General features: G+C 35.3%; 1 protein-coding gene across 1 annotated transcript in view; it reads left to right on the forward strand.

Annotated features, from left to right (window-relative positions):
* The window catches only part of LOC111511015 (intermembrane lipid transfer protein Vps13), a 1,108,316-nt gene that overhangs the window by 920,138 nt on the left and 168,265 nt on the right, over positions 1 to 19,913 (forward strand). The window contains 1 exon segment of the mRNA XM_074170346.1: positions 19,561 to 19,913. Within this exon segment, the coding sequence (XP_074026447.1) occupies positions 19,561 to 19,913 (353 nt within the window).

Raw genomic sequence — 19,913 nt, forward strand, 5'->3', positions numbered from 1 at the left:
TCGTCTATATTCGTTGCCTGACGTACTCTCTCGTTTTCAACTGGCCATTCCTTTGTTGACGCTGCGAAATACAAGTATCCCTTAGTATCATGTTCTCGTGAGACTATGTTAACATGCAAAGGAATTCGTGAAAGACAATATGGCATATGATTTTTTCTACCTTTTACGTACTCGATCTTATAATCAAAAGATGCTGCTATGAATACTGCCCATCTCTGCAAAAGATCTCGATTTCTCTCCGGGATGCCCTTACTTTCTCCAAATAAACTCACAAGAGGCTTATGATCTGTCTTGATAATGACTCTATTTCCTCTTAGATACTGTTCAAACTTCTTTAGTCCAAATACGATTGCCAATGCCTCCTTATCTATCGTAGCATACTTCTTTTCCACTGGCATTAACGTACGAGATACGCATCCTATTGGCTTTTCCTTGCCATTCTCTCTATGGAATAATACACTCGAAATGCCTTCCGATGATGCGTCACTTGCCAACAATATTTCCTTACTAGGGTCAAAATGACTGAGCTTCATGTCTTCTGCCATCAATTTTTTGGTCAAGTTAAAAGATCTTTCTGTTTCTTCATTCCACTCGAGTTTCTCGTCTCCCTTCTTCAACAGTTTGTACAAGGGGTTCATTACCATTGCTAAATTAGGAAGAAACTTTGCATAATAATTCACTAGTCCTGTGAAACTTCTAACTTGGCTTACGGTTCTTGGTCTGGGTGCATTCAACACCGCTTCTACTTCATCAGAAGTTTTCCGTAGTCCCTTACTGTCAATAATATGGCCTAAATATTCAATTTCTTCCTTGAAAAAATTACATTTATCCTTGTTCAATGTCAATCCTGTGTCTTTCATACGTTCCAATACCATTTCTAAGTTTCTCATAAGTTCCTCTGTTGTTCTCCCAGTAACAACAACGTCATCCATGTATATTATGACACCTTCCATTCCTTGGAATAGTTGCTCTAAGCTGCGTTGCAATGTTGCACTAGCCGGTGCAACTCCAAATGGTAAACGTTTCATACGGTACAGACCCTTATGAGTATTCAATGTTGCCATTTCTTGAGATTTTTCATCCAATATGAACTGCAAATATGCACTGTACAAATCCAACTTGGTGAAACTCTTACCTCCATTCAATTTTGCAAATATTTCTTCAATTCGAGGTAGTGGATACCTCACGTTTTCTGAACATTCATTCAAAGTTGTTTTATAATCTCCACAAATGCGGATGGTATTATCGGTCTTCAATATCGGTAATACTGGCGTTCCCCAATTTGATGCTTCTATGGGTTCTATGATATCCTGCTTGGTCATTATCTCCAACTGTTCCTCGATACGTTTCTTATAAGCGAACGGTACTACAAAAAACTGTTGGGTACTTTGAAATTAAATCAGCTTCCAAATTTTTAATGCTATTAACCTTAGAAACATTCAAATTTATTGAAAATAGTTCCAAAAAATCTCGACCAAGTAAGCTCTGGTCAGTACCATTATCAATGACATAATATTTTACAAGTTTCTTAGTATTATTCAACGATGTTTCTGGTAAAAGGTATCCTCTAGGTGTAATTGTATTGCCAGTATAACCTTTTAATATAATAAAATGTTTACACAACTAAACATTTTGAATTCCCTCTCATACGTTTCTCCACTTAAAACTGTAACCGACGAACCAGTATCTTCACTAAATTCGTACACTTTATTATTCATTTCAATATTCAATTTAAATTTATTCAGATGATGTAAATCTGTTGTCATGTTAAAAATTTCATATTGTTCTAATTTTACCTCTTCAATACAATGCTGATTCCTTATTCTGCATATATTTTCGAGATGTCCAGTCTCATTGCATTTCCTGCATTTAAAATGTCTGTACTTACATCTTCCTACTTCATGATAATTTGAACCACAACATCAACATTTTTTCTGCCGTCTGTCACTGTCAGCTGGTGATATCTGCCATCTTTCTTTCTGTCCCCGCTCTCCATTGACCTGCGCCGCCGACGTCATCCCTCGGCCAATGCCGAGCCTTTACTGAGTCTCTTCTGGTCATGCCGTTATGGCTCGCGCTTCCTTCCTGTTTGCTGGGCGGGAATTTTAAATAATGAATCTCTGCTTCGGAACATGCGGCTTTCGCTGTGCTCTCCCTCTGGACTGCCAACTCAAGGAGTTCCTCCAACGTTTTGTCCTCCTTTTCCTCGCACAATCTATCCAAGATTCTTCCAGGCTTCATGCCGCAAATGAATTTGTCCCTGAGTGCGAACTCTAAAGAATCCGTGAATTTGCAATTGACTGCCAGCGCCCTTATCCGTGCATACCATTCGTTAATGGTTTCGTCATCGTTCTGCCTTGCCTCGTGGAATTTGATACGCTCTCGGAATACCGCAACATGGGGGATAAATTGCTTGGTCAACAACTTGGTTAATTCATCATACGATCTTTCCTTAGGGAGTTCAGGAAAGGTTAGGTCCCTCAGCAATTTGTAAATTGCCGTACCCACTAGACTAAGTAGGACTGCAGTTTTTCTAGGCTCTTGCACTGTGTTAGCCTCGAAATATTGGTCAAGCTTCTCTTTGTATACGGTCCAGTCCTCTGAATTAGGATCAAAATCACTCACGTGGTCTATAACGCCTACGACTTCCACTTTGGTCATGATGACGGTTCACGTGTTCGTCACGATTATTTTTCTCCTCGTCCCCACTGTAATGTTTGTGGGAAGATGTAAATAACGTTGAGTCCAGATTGATTCGTTTATTGCACAATACTTGACATCCAACAGCTTACGCCGGTTACATATACGAACTACCGTAACAACTTCACACTCTCTATACATATTGTACCTTGTCGTCATTCCTCAAGGGCCACGCGTCTCATACTGTCCTTATCGTGACCTTCCCTTCGGCTATGTGCCGCGCATACATATTTGACTATTGGCGGGAGGTACGAATTGTAAACGTTAATACATTACAGCATCCAACCGATTTCGGTGCTTGTTTTCTATAATCAGAAGCGCCGAAAACATAGATAGGTCGAAGAAAATAAAGTTAGGTAACGAATAGCAATGTCTCGAAATTTTGGTAAAGAAATTGCCTTTTGGCTCCAAAATTTTTCAAGAATAATTCCTGATTTGAATGTATCTTTTAAGTTACTGTCGTGTAGCATATCAATTACTTCTTGAACACCAGGCACAATAAATGGATTGCGGATCAGTTTTTAAATACTTTTATCCTCGCGGTCGAGAAAATAGCGAATGAATTCAATTTGTAAGTTTTTTAAATATGTTCTTTTGTATTTCTCCTTTAATTTCAGCACTCTATCCATCAATTATTTGATTAAGCTTATCAAACACAAAAAGGTTATTACTTTCGACCTTGTTGATCCATAGCTCGATTTTAGCGATAAACGCACTGATTTTATCTTCATAAGCAAGTTCAACTTCAAATTCCCGACCTTTGCAATAAAAGGTTTAATTTATTCAGTTGCGCAAAAAATCGACCAAATAAGCAAAATGTATTTGAAATTTGGACTCGAAGAACTGAACAAACTCTTTGTTTTCCTTGTTAGTTAAAATAGTTTTACTTCCTCTCAACGCACTTTCGTGTGGAAAAGCAAAGTTTCATGTTCAGAGTTCATGTCAAAACACAATTGTTTGAAGAGACGAGTATTTGGTGCATTCTTTTTAATGGAATTTACTACTTTTATAGCTATTTTCATCGTCAAAGCAAAACATTCTGGAAGCGTCTTGGCAGCTAGTGCTTGACGATGAATAACGCAGTAAGTCGTAATTGCAAACGGATTTTGGTTTTTATCAATGCTGTAAGACCAGAGTGAGAACCAAGCATAGCAGGAGAACCGTCCGTACAATACCCCGCAAGCCGTTCCCACATAAGTCCATGTTTCTTCATATATTGACTTATTGCAGACATCCCGTATTGCCGACACCCAGTATTTCTATTACGACTCATCGGTGAACGCGAAGATGAGTAACGCAAGGCAAAAACCTTATCGTCTTTTTAAGTTGGAATGTAAAATACGATAATGCGTATTATTCATTATTCGGAAATATATTGTATTGTATATTGAGTGGACGTGGAGAGTTTTAATTATAAATACCCTGCAGTCTACATCAGAAGTGGTTAAGAACGTATAGTTGTGTTTTGTGCCAGTGCCACTGAAGTTGGATTCTCAAATATGGGACGACACCGAAAGAAACCTCGTCATCGGACACCATCGTCATCGTCTTCAGAGGATAGTTCGACATCAAGTGATGATGAGTATTATAGACGTAAAACCAATAGGAAATCGAAAATCCACCGAGAAAATGTAAGTTATACCCCACCAATTTACCAACCAAGAATGGAGGCATCTTCAGTACAAACAGGTACAAGTTTTAATATTTTCTCAATGATACCAGAGTTTGATCCAAAAACAACGGACATCAATGATTGGATAGAGATCATTCAATATAATGCTAACTTGTACAAGTGGCCAGATAATTTGATGATTTTTCAAGCTTTAAATAAACTAAAAGGTAATGCCAAGCTGTGGTTGGATAACTATATAGAAAGCGAGTTGGGTTGGTCACAGTTTACTTGGGAAAATTGGAAAAATATTTTCATATCAACTTTTCAGCCTAGCCGAAATGCATTCAAGCTATTAATGGACTTAGTAAATCATAGGCCAACTGAGGGTTGTTCGTTATATGATTTTTACTTTGAACATATAGCTAAAATCGACAAATTAAAAGTGAAATTTTCTGACGCTGATAAAGTTTCTTTGATTTGTGGAGCTATCAATGATAGTAATATAACGGCAGCTATTGAAGCTTCCAACATGGTAGATCCTAACATGCTGGGAGCATATTTGAAAAATAAAATTCACACTTTGCCAAATGCCCCAGGGAATAATAACATAGTTTCTGATCCGCATCCTAGATCTCGGACCTCAATGATGCAAGCGGGTCCAAGTTATTTCAAACCTTCTATTAGTAAACATTTTTCTCATGAAAATAAAGTCAAAATATGTATGTCATGCGGAAAATCAGGCCATGACCGTTCTAATTGTCACCATAGATACCAAATTTGTAATTTTTGTCATTTAAAAGGTCACATTGAACTAAATTGTCTCAAAAAACAATATAAGAATTCAAAGAAAAATTCAGAAAATCACAAAGGCTCGAGAAATAGTTTCAAAAAAACCGAACATATAAACCGTATTGAAAATTCCAAGCCACAGTCAAAATTTAATAAAAAAATTACCCTCAACGGAAATGAATGCGAAGCGTTCATAGATTGTGGTAGCGATTGCTCAATTATTAAATTTTCTGTTGCACAAAAACTCAAATTGGAGGTGCAGGATCTCGACAACCCCGTTATTTTATCAGGATTTTTAGGGGATGGTGTTACAGTTAATCAATATGTTAACGCCCAAACACAAGTGGATGAAGTTAATTTAGATATTGAATATTATGTTATCGACAATTCCAGATTCAATTTTGACATTTTGATAGGTACAAACTTTACAGAAAACCCCAATATCATGTATTACAGATTTGATGATTCTCTGAACTTTTTGAACAAACGTGATATTCCAGAGTGGCTACGAAACATCAACCATGGACAAATGTCCTCATCTGATTTAAATGCTTTTTATGAATTGTTGATGTCTTATGAAACATGTGTGTTCGAGTCAGTAAAAAAAGTGGGTAAAGCGCATTCAGTTTCATTATCTATAGAATTAACCACGACGAAGCCAGTTACTCATAGACCTTATCGTGTTGCCGAAAAAGATAAATCAACCTTTAGAACAATCATACAGGACTTGCTAGATGCGAACATTATTCGAGAAAGTAGATCACCTTATTCCAGTCCAGCTTTGTTAGTAAATAAAAGTGATAATAAGAAAAGACTAGTGGTTGATTATAGGGCACTCAATAAAATAACTGTGAAACATAAATTTCCAATGCCTATAATAGAGGAAATTATTGATAATTTATCAGGTTTTGAATACTTTACGAGTATCGATTTAGCTTCTGGTTATCACCAAATTCCAATGGAATCAAATTCTATTCCGTTTACTGCATTTGTGACACCGGAAGGACATTATGAATATACTAGAGTTCCATTTGGATTATGTAATGCCCCGTCTATCTTTCAACAATTTATGAATGAAATATTCTCACCTTTACGTAATTATAATGTTATACCTTACCTTGATGACTTACTCATACCTTCAAAAACTATTTCAGATGGTCTAAATATTTTACAAATGGTTTTAGAAATAATAAAAGAATACGGTTTGACAATAAAACTAAACAAATCATCATTTATGCTGAAGAAAATTAAATATCTAGGTTATGAAATATCTTTGAATAAAATATCACCCTCTAGTTCAAAAATAGAGGCTGTCGAAAATTTTCCATACCCAAAGAATCAACATCAATTGCGCCAATTTTTGGGTTTAGTTGGCTACTTCCGGAAATTCATTAAAAATTTTGCTCGACTGTCTGCACCACTAACAAAACTTTTGAAAAAAGACTCTAGCTGGGAATTGAATGAAAACCATACAAAAATAATAGACTCTTTAAAAGTGAAAATATGTTCCAAACCAATACTGGCAATTTTCAACCCGAAATTGCCTGTACTTGTTTATACTGATGCTAGCCGTGATGGTTTTGCTGGAATTTTGACTCAAAAACAAGACAATTTAGAAAAACCTATTGCCTACTTCAGTAAACAAACTACTGGACCTGAAAAAAATTATCATTCATTTGAGTTAGAATTGCTTGCAATTGTAAAAACCCTCGACAGATTCCGTTATTATTTGCTGGGACATATGTTTACTATTTTCACAGACTGCAATGCAGTGAAAAATGCGTGGAATAAGCAGACACTTGTTCCCCGCGTTGCTCGCTGGATTCTTTTTTTACAAGATTTCACGTTTCAACTCGAGCATAGGGCAGGTCATCAAATGCAGCACGTTGACGCATTAAGTCGAAATTTTCGTGACCTTGATCCCGAAAAAATGCAAATATCCGTAATAAGTGAAAACGATTATTTAAGAGAGGCTCAAAGCTTAGATGATCAAATCAATCAAATTAAAGAGATTTTATTAAGCGGCAATAGTATCGAACACAAAGATATTTTCAATGATTACGATCTTCGCGGAAATAAGGTTTATCGAATTACGCAACAAGGTAGAAGACTGTTTGTTCCAAAATTGTGTAGGTGGCAAATCACTAAAGCAAACCATGATGATATTGGTCATTTTGGTTACGACAAAACAATCGATAGGATAAAACGAGCCTACTGGTTTCCTAAAATGAACCGGTTCGTAAAAAAATATATTAATTCGTGTCTTTATTGCTTATATTACAAAGAACATGGTGGCAAAAAGCCTGGTTATTTGCATTCTATTCCCAAGTACGCTAGACCACACCATACGCTGCATGTGGATCATCTTGGACCATTTGTCGAAACCTTGAATGGTAATAAATACATCCTCGTCATTGTGGACGGGTTTTCAAAATATACCTGTATCAAGCCAGTTCCAAATACATCTTCCAAACGTGCAATTGATGCTCTTCAAGAATTATTCTCACTTCTGGGAAACCCAAAACGTATAATAACAGATCCTGGGTCGGCTTTCACCTCAACTGAATTCAAAGAATGGTCCGTCGTCAATGGAATACGGTTATTCACAACAGCTGTCGGGATGCCCAGAGCAAATGGACAAGCTGAACGTATGAATAAAACGATTCTGGATGCTCTGGCAACATCTGGCGCACAAACCAGCAAAAATGATTGGGATAACAAAATAATTGAGATTCAACAGGGAATCAATTCTACAAAACACCGTATCACAAAATATACGCCCGCAGAACTGCTATTTGGGTACCAGTTGAGAACAGGTACTGATCTTCATCATTCATCAGGAGAAGAATTAGACGTCACAAAAATCAGGAGAAAAGCTGCCAAAAACCTAGAGAAAAATAGAATCGAGCAAGATGTGGCATTCAACAAAAGACGTGGTCCTCCAAAATTTTTCTCAGTTGGGGATCTAGTATTAACAAAAGTAACAAGTTTCCCGGCCAACAATGAAAGTAAGAAGTTACTTCCAAAATTTCGCGGCCCCTTCAAGATAGTAGAGGTTCTAGCAAACGATAGGTATCGAGTGAGAGAGGATATTCACACTGAACGTTCCAGCCGACCATACGAAGGAGTTGTTTGCTTGGAGGATATAAAGCCTTTCAAAATTCAAAATTTCTAAGGTAAATATTAAAAACGATAACTGAACTGATCGCCATCTTAGGCATTAGAGATCGCCATCTTAGGCATTATAGATCGCCATCTTAGGCATTAGAGATCGCCATCTTAGGCACTAGAGATCGCCATCTTAGGCATTAGAGATCGCCATCTTAGGCACTAAACTGATCGCCATCTTAGGCATTAGAGATCGCCATCTTAGGCACTAGAGATCGCCATCTTAGGCACTAAACTGATCGTCATCTTAGGCATTAGAGATCGCCATCTTAGGCACTAAACTGATCGCCATCTTAGGCATTAGAGATCGCCATCTTAGGCACTAGAGATCGCCATCTTAGGCACTAGAGATCGCCATCTTAGGCACTAGAGATCGCCATCTTAGGCATTAGAGTTCGCCATCTCAGGCACCAAACTGATCGCCATCTTAGGCATTAGAGATTGCCATCTTAGGCACTAGAGATCGCCATCTTAGGCACTAGAGATCGCCATCTTAGGCATTAGAGTTCGCCATCTCAGGCACTAAACTGATCGCCATCTTAGGCATTAGAGATTGCCATCTTGGGCATTAGAGATCGCCATCTTAGGCACTAGAGATTGCCATATTAGGCACCAAACCGATCGCCATCTTTGGCACTAGAGATCGCTATCTTGGCACTAATTGATCGCCATCATAGGGACTTCAATGATTGCCACCCGAGGCACCACATTATGGTAGAATAAAACATAATAAAAATCTCAATTGTTTCTTTTGTTTCAGACTATCCTTTCGAGGACGAAAGATTCACAGGATGGCCGTGCAGACATCCCGTATTGCCGACACCCAGTATTTCTATTACGACTCATCGGTGAACGCGAAGATGAGTAACGCAAGGCAAAAACCTTATCGTCTTTTTAAGTTGGAATGTAAAATACGATAATGCGTATTATTCATTATTCGGAAATATATTGTATTGTATATTGAGTGGACGTGGAGAGTTTTAATTATAAATACCCTGCAGTCTACATTATTGCATCCGGTGGTCCGCGGACCACCGGTTAAGAATTACTGCTTTAGAGCCTCGGCTATCTCGATCACTTCATTCTGCGGTCATTCAAAATTATTTTGTGGAGTTTTTTGATGTTTTCGTCGGTAACTGTGTGCATCGTCCTCGGTGCTCATTAAACCTCGTTTAAACTTAACAAACCACTTCTCAGCAGTTGATTTTCCTGGTGTAAAGTACGAATGACGTTTATCAAGCCAAACCTTCACTTCAACATTATTTTTTCGCCAAAAAGCAATGCTTTATTGATACCCAAAATTCCTTTTTACCCACCAACAAAAAACGCTTTCCTCAAAATGTTCTATCCCATAAACTAATAGTCCGATAGCTGTGAAATTTCGACATGTGTTTTTTGATGGTTACGGTTAACTAAAAATCCTATGGATTTAATACCAATAGTGTTCGCCTACGAACTTTTCATCCCACCTAATACATGTTTGTCTGAAACTTCTTAATATCTGTTAATATCTATTAACATTTCATTTATTTTTTCTGCCATAGACAGGCAAAACTCACACGTTTAAAAATGATAAAAGAAGTGAGATGCTATTTAATTATACAACATATTTTGACTAAAAACTTTGAGAATTATGAAAATATTTCCAAAAATGAAAAATATGAATGTTCGTTGTTTGGGTTATCGATTAATGTCTGAGGTACGCCAACAGTTGAATTGAAGAAATCAAAACAATTTACATAAGTACTAATGACAGGACCGTAATTAAAATTGTTGTCAATGATGATGTTAGTTGTTTCAAATGTAACGTTATGAAAATATCAAGTGTGATACACCACTGAATTGTAATTTTGTCGCTTTATCAATATTTGTAATAGAAGAGACTGGCCAGTATTTGAAAAAAAAGCGAGTGTGCTCTAGACCACACGACTGAAGTAAAACTTCTTCAGCTCCATCTATATGTATGGTATATATACAGGGCGAATCTCCAGGAACTGCATCGATTGATTGTGGTAAACTATAATTAAGAAAAATCTGAAAATTTGACAATATACTGAAGTTGATGAGGACAACTCGACTAAAATATTTTCAAGATGGCGGCCTTCCGGTTATACCGGAAGTAGATGTTAACTTCATTATTTTATTTTATATAAATTTTAAATGAAACACCGTATATATTATAACATTTTTGGATTCTACATCAGAAACTCAATACTTTTTGTGTATGATGTCCTATATCTGAGTCTGACCGTTTTTGACATATTTGAGTTTTTATGCCAAAAATGACGTTTGCAGACCAGATCCTACGATAGTTTTCAATTTTTCCTATAAAGAAAACTTTAACATTATGGTCGGGTTCCTTGTATAGTAGAACCAAATTCATTAGACTTCATATTAAATTTCGGTAATTGTTAATAAAGGGGGGACAAAAAAGAATGTATATGAAATTTAATAAACCGTCTAAAGTTACTTTTTTCAAATGGAAACCCCCCATTTTTATGATTCAATCGTATTAAGAAATAAAAATAAGGCATGTTTGTATAAGGATACCTATTCCAAAATATAATAGTTTTTTTTTGTAATTTAATATTTTTCTATCGACAGAATACTTGCTATAAAGTTTCTCAATTATGTCAGTTGGCATGACGGCGCGGCGTTAGAAAACAATCAATTGAAACGATAATGTCACTACTTGTCATTTGCAAATTGTCAATAATAAATCATGCCAGGACAATCAAATTACACGAACGAATATTCTTCAAATCTATTTATTATTATAAAGTTAGTTCAAGGACATGTGATACATTTGCGATCCGATTTCCAAAAAAAATAAACCATCACCAAATTCTATCAAAAAAATCACATAAAAAATTATTTTAACAAACGTTCGAACTGATGTCCTTGAATTTCTAGACATTTCTTGCACCTACTTAGTAATTCTTTATAGGTGGCTCTCCTTACTGACTGAGAGTTGAGTTCTTCAAATGCAGTTCTGATCCTCCGCATGCAATCTTCCTTGGCGGTTACTGCGATATTATAAATATCATTTTTGACTGTTCCCCAGATAATACTGTCAGATCTGGAGAGCATATGGCCAAATATGTGGTCCTTTGTTGGTTGTCCATTTATCATAAAACATATTTTGCAGCTGATTATTGACTAAATGGCCATTATGTGGAGGCGCCCCATCGTGTTGGTAGAATACATTCCTATGATCAGCCAGCGGCAAATTTTCTAGGTAGTTAATTTCAAAATTGTGTGAAGATGTTACGATAACGCTCACCTAGAAAACATCAAACGTGTTTTATAACTAAAAGAATTCAAAATTTAGTTCTCTGAATTAATGTTCACTTGGGTCGCTGCAATAATGGGAATTTCGTTAATTAAAATACCCATTTTTCGTAAATTTCGCTTCATCCGTCCAGATAATATTATCAAAAAAAAACATTTTGTTGAGATCGAAGTAAAATGAATTCACAGAATTCTACTCTTCGTAAAAAGTCGGTTGAACTTTGGGAAAGACATATGGATGAAACTTGTGGTTTCGTAAAATTCTTAGTATTGATGCCTGAGATATTTCCGATTCTAATGCTACTTGTCTAGTAGATATTTTTGGGTATCCCGCAAAACATTAAATTGCAAATATTTCAAAAACTACAAATTTTCTGAATAGGTATCCTTTCACAAAGTTACCCTTATTTTCAATGCTCTAAATAAAAAAACTGACTTACAACATTTAAGTGAAATATATTCCTATTTACTTTTTATTGACAAACATTGGAATTCCTTCAAAGACAAATCATTTGACATTACTTAAATTCATTTATCAACTTATCAACAAAAATTATATAACAAAACTCTTTCTTCTGAAAGCAACTGTAACTCTTTGATTAATTGCGCCAGCGTCAAATGCCAAGTCTACTATGATTACTCCTTATTTAACGTATATATATTGTAGCTTTCATTTAATTCATATGTCTTGTATTTGTACAGTTGTTACTTGTTTTTATCATGATTACAACGTTCATATTTTAATTTTAACTCAACTCAATTGCGACCAATCTCACTAACATTGTAAGTATTCATTTATTAACTTGAGTTCTGTATTAATTCAAAGTCTATCATCTTAGCTCGCTGATGATGACAATAACCATTGTCGAAATATTGGAAATATAATGTTATAAGAGTACACTTGCGCTTCGCTGCTATCCCAAATAACTCCAAGGATTTGTTCGTAACTAGTCAGCAAAGACTACCTCTCTCTCTCTTCTTTCTCTCTCTCTTTCTCTCTCTCTCTCTCTCTCTCTATATATATATATATATATATATATATATATATATATATATATATATATATATATATATATACCGGGTGTCCCACATTTTATGTGACAGGCAATATCTGATTTGTTGAAGGAGATACACAAAAATGTTTCATACAAAAGTTTTAGGAGTTCATGAGAGCTATATGTTGATATAATATTTAAATATACAGGGTGTTTGGTGTAGGTGCTACAGACCAAAATTCCATTTTTTAAAATAGAACGCCCTGTATATCATTACACATTCAGATGCTACGTTAAATTCTGATATCATTTCATGTTTGGTTTTTGAAATTCGGTTACGGCGTTATTGAGTTATTGCTTGAAATGTAAAGTCTTGAGAACGACTAATATTTTTAAAAATATCTCATACAATTATTCTCTCTGCATCAGATCACATGAAAATTAGTCAAAATTTTGGGTGTTCGAAGTAATGGTTCCAATTTTGAGTTGTGGAATTCAGTCAGGAATCATTTTGAATATGAAACAATTGCGAAATTGAAAGAGGTGTATTCGAAAACAAATCTTTAATTAATAACAATGTAAATAATATAACTTGATAAATCATTTCATAAGAATGTTAGGTACCTAGAAATAAGTCATAAAAATTGTTCAAAGTGATGCCCATTAGATATTATACAGGCTTCGAAACGTCGAATCACTTCTCTCGTACAAGTCGCTCTTATGATATCAGGCGTAATATCACTGCACGCTAGTCGAATTTTCATTTTCAGATCATCCACATTCAAAGGGGGAGTAGTGAAAACAATATCTTTTAAATAACCCCATAGGAAAAAATCAAGCGGTGATAAATCTGGGGAACGAGCCGGCCACCGAATTGGACCCTTATTACCAATCCATCTATTTGGGTACGTTCTATCCAGATATTCAGTAACAACCTGTGAATTGTGAGGAGGAGCACCATCTTGTTGCCACCAAATTCCTTGTCGTTCTGCTATGGGAATATCTTCCATCAACTGGATCAAATCATTTTCTAGAAAATGTAAATATCGCAATCCATTGAGATTTTCATTGAAAAAGTAAGGTCCTATGATGCGGCCATTGAACAATCCACACCATACATTAATACCCCAAGTAGTTTGAAAATTACTTTCGCGGACCCAGTGGGGATTTTCTTGAGACCAATAGTGACTGTTATGTCGATTCACAACTCCATTATTGTGGAATCGCGATTCATCGCTCCACAAAATTTGACTGAATATGTTAGAACTTTCATGTAATATTACCTGAATACAAGCAATGAATTCAAGTCGTCGTTCAAAGTCCGTGGGTTTTAAACCTTGTACCAACTGAATTTTGAATGGGTGGTATTTATTTTCTTTCAGAATTCTCTGTACATTAGATTTACTCACACCGACTTCTTCTGCAAGAGTACGGATAGAAACATGTGGATGAATAATAATATAAGCCAACACATTGATCTCTAAATCTTCAGTTCTAACAGATCACGTATGATGACGATGCTTTATAGTAGAAGGAAATGACCCAGTTCGCAATTTTTCTACAACTCTCGAAAAAGTCATTCGTGACGGAATGGGTCTGTCTGGAAAACGTTCTTGGTATAGACGTTGTGCTTGACGGCAGTTTTTCTGACATTCCCCAAAAATTAATAACATATCAATGCAATCACTTGGACTAAACGCGAAAGGCATACTGGAGTTTTCGCACAAAGAACACAGTTACTGTTTTGCAAAGAATCACTGAATCGAACTGACAAGTAGATACAATTCAACAACATTTGTTACTATGGCATCAACAAGCATAAGCTACTTGATGAAATTGTGTAATATAAAGCAATTCACCCTCAAGTTAGTTACATTCTCAAGAATTTCAATATTATATTCAACTGATACCGATATCGTATCGTAGAGGTGAGAATAATGTTTTGTATTCAGTAGTAGTCTAGTTCAATTTAATAAAATATATAGACTGGATTCGTGTACGAGTAAATAAGTTTTTTTGAAACTTTATATTTAAGGAAAAGTGCAATAACTCAACAACGCCGTAACCGAATTTCAAAAACCAAACATGAAATGATATCAGAATTTAACGTAGCATCTGAGTATGTAATGATATACAGGGCGTTCTATTTTAAAAAATGCAATTTTGGTCTGTAGCACCTACACCAAACACCCTGTATATTTAAAAATTATACCAAAATATAGCTCTCATGAACTCCTAAAACTTTTGTATGAAACATTTTTGTGTATCTCCTTCAACAAACCAGATATTGCCTGTCACATAAAATGTGGGACACCGGTATATATATTGGGAAGCTTCTTCAGGGCAGTAAAAATGAGTGAAAAACAATTGATTGAACATATAAATTAACAAAAAAAACATGTATAGGATTTTTTTTGAGTTTGACAAATGTTAAATGACTCAAAGTTTGAGTAGAGGAGTTATATTAGAATACTGAAAATAAAGGAAAATTAGTGCAACTTTTGATATCTCCATTAGGTTGTGCTTTAAAAATGATGCCAAATGACATGCATATAACCGATTAAGTGATTTTTCTTCCCTGTCAAATTTGACATTTTATCCAAAAAATGTTCAGAAAAGCAGTTATTGCTAGAAATTTCGAAAATCGGTAAGGAGAAAAGATGATTGTTTTTTCATCTTTTACCCATATACAAATTTTTAGCTCTCTAGTACAAATTTAGTTTTTTTACAGTTTTTCGAAAATTTGACATTTGCCGACTTCTCAAATTTAGCCAAACCTCAACAAAGTTAGTGCTTTATGCCTAACTTATCTTTCCAACGCATTTTTATTACCAATTGCAATTCTAAATACAACTTATTTCGCAAAAATTTAAAACACCAGAAAAAATTATGCCAAAAATGATGCAAAGTTGATACAGTTTTTAAAAACAGATAAATATTTTACTTCATTTCTACTTTTTGCGAAATAGCTTGATACATAAGCATAATTTAAAAACAATATCAATGAAAAGTCAATAATTTATTCTTTACTGCACTTTTCAAACAGTTGAACTTTGATTCGTCCAGTAGTTTGGTAGTAGTTGCGTTACCTTGTGGGGTGGATATCACACCCACAAGGTAACGCAACTACTACCAAACTACTGAACGAATTCCAGAAACTCAACAACCAGATCATCAAGACAGACGCGAAAATATACTTCAACAAGAAATGCCTCGAATCCAACGTCAAACCAAACTACATGTACTGTGTACATGGATCCAAAACGAAATACAAGAAGAAGAATATCCTCACCAAAAAATTATACGAAACACCTAGCAAAACTACTAACGGTTGAAAAGTGGAATGAAAAACACGCAGATATATCTAGGAAAAACCACCAACTCAAGGAGAACACATACCAAAAACTAAACAAAAAACTGAACACATTAATACAGAAACAAGATAAGGACACAACAACGATGAGAAAACACCACACATTCCATCCGAGAATCATCAACTTAACGAACGTACATTTCAACGATATGGAAATACAAACACTTGAACTAGGTCCAAAATTCAGTACATACCAAAAAATCACGCCACACACCATTGAGAACCTAATTATAGACACAGAGATGGCTTTGAACCAAGTAGAAGCATCAAAAGTAGACGAAATCAGATCAGAAGCAATCAACACGCTGAAACAAATAATCAAAAAACCAGAAAAAACTCCGGAGAAACCAGCAATCACGAAAGCCATCAAATCAATAAAAAAGAAGTTGATCTTCAACAACCTCACAGCAGTTGAAGCCGACAAAAGTGACGCCACAGTTATTATTGAAAAACAGGAATTAAGTATGAAAGTGAACGAATATATAACGGAAAACGATTTTAGCACGATGAATCACGATCTAACCACAAAATATGAAAGACAAATTAATAGCCTAATAAAATCCAACAAACAGATCTTTAACAACAAAGCATTGAACAGATACACAGTCAACAATCCAGAAGCACCAAAACTCAACGCACAGATAAAGATACATAAGGAAAATAAACCTATAAGACCGGTTATCAATTTCACCAGAGCACCTTCATACAAAATTTCAAAAATCATAGCAGACGAACTAAAAAACCAAATCAACAGGAACAACGACCACAGCATCAAAAATTCAATGGAACTCACAGACAGAATCTCTACGACAAATGTCAGTCCGAACACTAAACTGTTCTCGTTCGACATAAAAAACATGTACTCCAACATTCCAGTCAACGAAAGTATAAACATCATATCTGAGAACCTAAAACACCAAAACATAGACAAAACCTACATTAACCATATGGAACACAGTCTAAATACAATACTTAATCAAAATTATTTCGAATCTGAAGGGAAAATGTATTAACAAACAGATGGACTAGCGATGGGATCCACACTATCTGGCATTATATCCGAAATATACCTGCAAACCATAGATGAGAAAATCTTAACAATAATAAAAACACATGATGAAAAAGCAGAATGATTCAGATACGTTGACGATGGACTGTACATATCACAAAACAATGGAATAAGAATAGAACAAATAAAAAAAGAAATTAACGAAATGAATCAAAAACTATGTTTCAGCATTGAGGAAGAACACAATTCAAAACTTAACAACATAACAACATAACCACAGGATATAACCACAACAAAACACAATTTCAAATGGCAATATACAGGAAACCTACACAAACAAGCTCCACCATACCCGCAAGTTCAAACCATCCACCATCACACAAAATGGCTGCCTACATGCCTATAACGCATTCATGTATAGAATGTTAAGGATACCACTCAGCAATGAAGTCCGAAACAAAGAACGGAAAATCATATACCAAATAGCGAACGAAAACGGATACACCCAAAAGACAATAGATAAACTAGAAAACAGAATCAAACAAAAAATACAGAACAAGGATCAAGTCACTCCAACAGACAAAACAACACAACGATGGACAGCATTTACGTACGTAGGACACCAAACCAAAAAACTAACAAACATCTTCAAACCACTGAACATCAACATCACATACAAGCCGAACACGAAGATAACCCAAAAAATAAACAACTATAAAAAAGAAGAAGACAAAGACCAAAACGGGATATACAGTATACTATGCTCGGACTGCAACAAATTCTATATCGGCCAAACCAAGAAAAAACTGATCCAAAGGTACAATGAGCACAAAAAGGCATACATAAATCCAACAGTATATAAATCAAACCTTGCAACACACGCCATATAAAACAAACAAAACTTCTCCCCACCAGAGAACATAAAACTCATAAAACAAGTCAACAAGGGAAACCGCATGGACATTTGGGAAAACTTGAACATCCATAAATTTAACAATCATAAATCATTTATCGAGGAATAAGTACAAATCAAAACACAACAAGACCTCACATTCAATATATTAAACAAAATCATACATATTCCTAGAGAAGATCTAACACAAAGAAGAGTACCTGATGCAGAACAAATACAGGCAAATTTACCTAAAGTACCTGAAATACCTGAAATATATATATATATATATATATATATATATATATATATATATATATATATATATATATATATATACTACTCCCCAGGTCTCGTCACGAGTTCTCTCTAAGGTCTCAATCTGCCTGCTCCTTAGATTGAACTGGCGTGTCGATGTGTGATCGGTGGTATTTATATTGACGGAAGTTACTGGAGCGGAATAAATGAGAGCCAGGGATAAATTTCTCACTTCAAAAATAAACCCACAAATGAAGTATTTTAAATGAGTGGTTGATGGGTTCTTCAATGAATTTCACTTACTTGAAATTTTCCAACCTTTGTTCACCAAAAAAGTTTTCCTGAGTTTTATCCAACAATGCATCAGCCAGTCTTTCATTATTGATACCTGGAACAAAGTGTACATTAACGTTTATTATCACTATTTGAAAATGACACAACAAAATTGGAATAAAAATCAAATAGATATTTTTCTCATAGGTTCCTCATGAACATTTACAACTTTATATGACTTGGAGAGCAACTTGCATTCCGCATTACGCATTACGTTTTCAGTTTCTTGGCGCACCTGCCTGTACCAGCCAGGCAGAAAAAAGAGTGATGAAAACATATGATACAAAAGAATGTGTCATTCACTTACTTTTCTCTACTGAAAATACACAACTAAAATCACTCTTGTTTAAACATGTACTTAGTCAAACCAACAAATCCCACACCCTAACTCTCCTCGGACCTAAAAAGTATATTAAGTTGAGCACTATTGTCTTTTACTTACTTTTCTTAAAGACTCAGTATGTAACTCTACTGTTTGACGATGCAAAAGCAAACTATTAGCTGTACTGCAAATTGGACAGCCTCAAACTATAAATGGTACACTAAACATGAGAGAATGATACTTTGGTAATAACACCATGCATTACGCACGCGAACCTGTCATGCCAACCGCCATGTTAAATCAAATGTCTATTTCAACGCAAACTTCGCAAAATGCCTAGCGTTAAGGGACAGCCGCATTCACAGAGCTTCGCGACTGTCGCGCGCTATACTTCAATTGACCAATGAGAAATGTTTACTTCAATATTTCACTTCCTCATCTTGCATAAATATCAATCAGATATAATTCAATGTTCATCGTGGTATCAGCCAAGAAAGTAGTTATTTTGTACATTTAAAAGAACCTACCTACTGTATTGGTACTTCGGGAGAGATGAATATTTCGAGATTCCACTTCGAAATTATTATTTTCTCATACGTATGTATATCTCCTCGATACAGTCTTTAAACTCATTTCATTTCTGTTAGAGTATCGTTACACAGGATCTTTCTTCACGGCTTGGAGAGATGAATGTTTTGAGATTCCATTCCGAAATATTTATTTTCTTGTACGTATGTGTCTCTCCTCTATACAATCTTCAGACTTATAATATAATATTCATTATCGCTATAACTGAGATGTTTTTGTTTTGTTTTCAGAACCCTCGAACCAAAACATGTAAGTCTTTATACATGGGAAAATCCTGCGGGTGATAGGATATTTGTTTGGAATAGAGGTTCCAATAAAGAAATACTGAATGATCTTCGAAAAGATATGGGCGGTGAATTTAGTCCCTCTGAGGATATCAGTATTTACTGGACGTCTTTTCTGGATGGAATGCAACGTGTTCTCCTATTCACCGAAGAAAAATCTTTAGCAGAAGGAGCACAGATTAGTAATCTGTTTGAAATAATACAGCAAGAAATAACGATATCCATGTGTGGGATTGGTGTGTCTGTTGTTAATAACGCCCAAAGAAAGGAAATAATATATATGGGTATTGCTAGTTCAG

Source organism: Leptinotarsa decemlineata, unplaced genomic scaffold (genome assembly GCF_025532065.1).
Source record: "Leptinotarsa decemlineata unplaced genomic scaffold, Ldec_3_MD MMD2_P_RNA_scaffold_8, whole genome shotgun sequence".
NCBI lineage: Eukaryota > Metazoa > Arthropoda > Insecta > Coleoptera > Chrysomelidae > Leptinotarsa > Leptinotarsa decemlineata.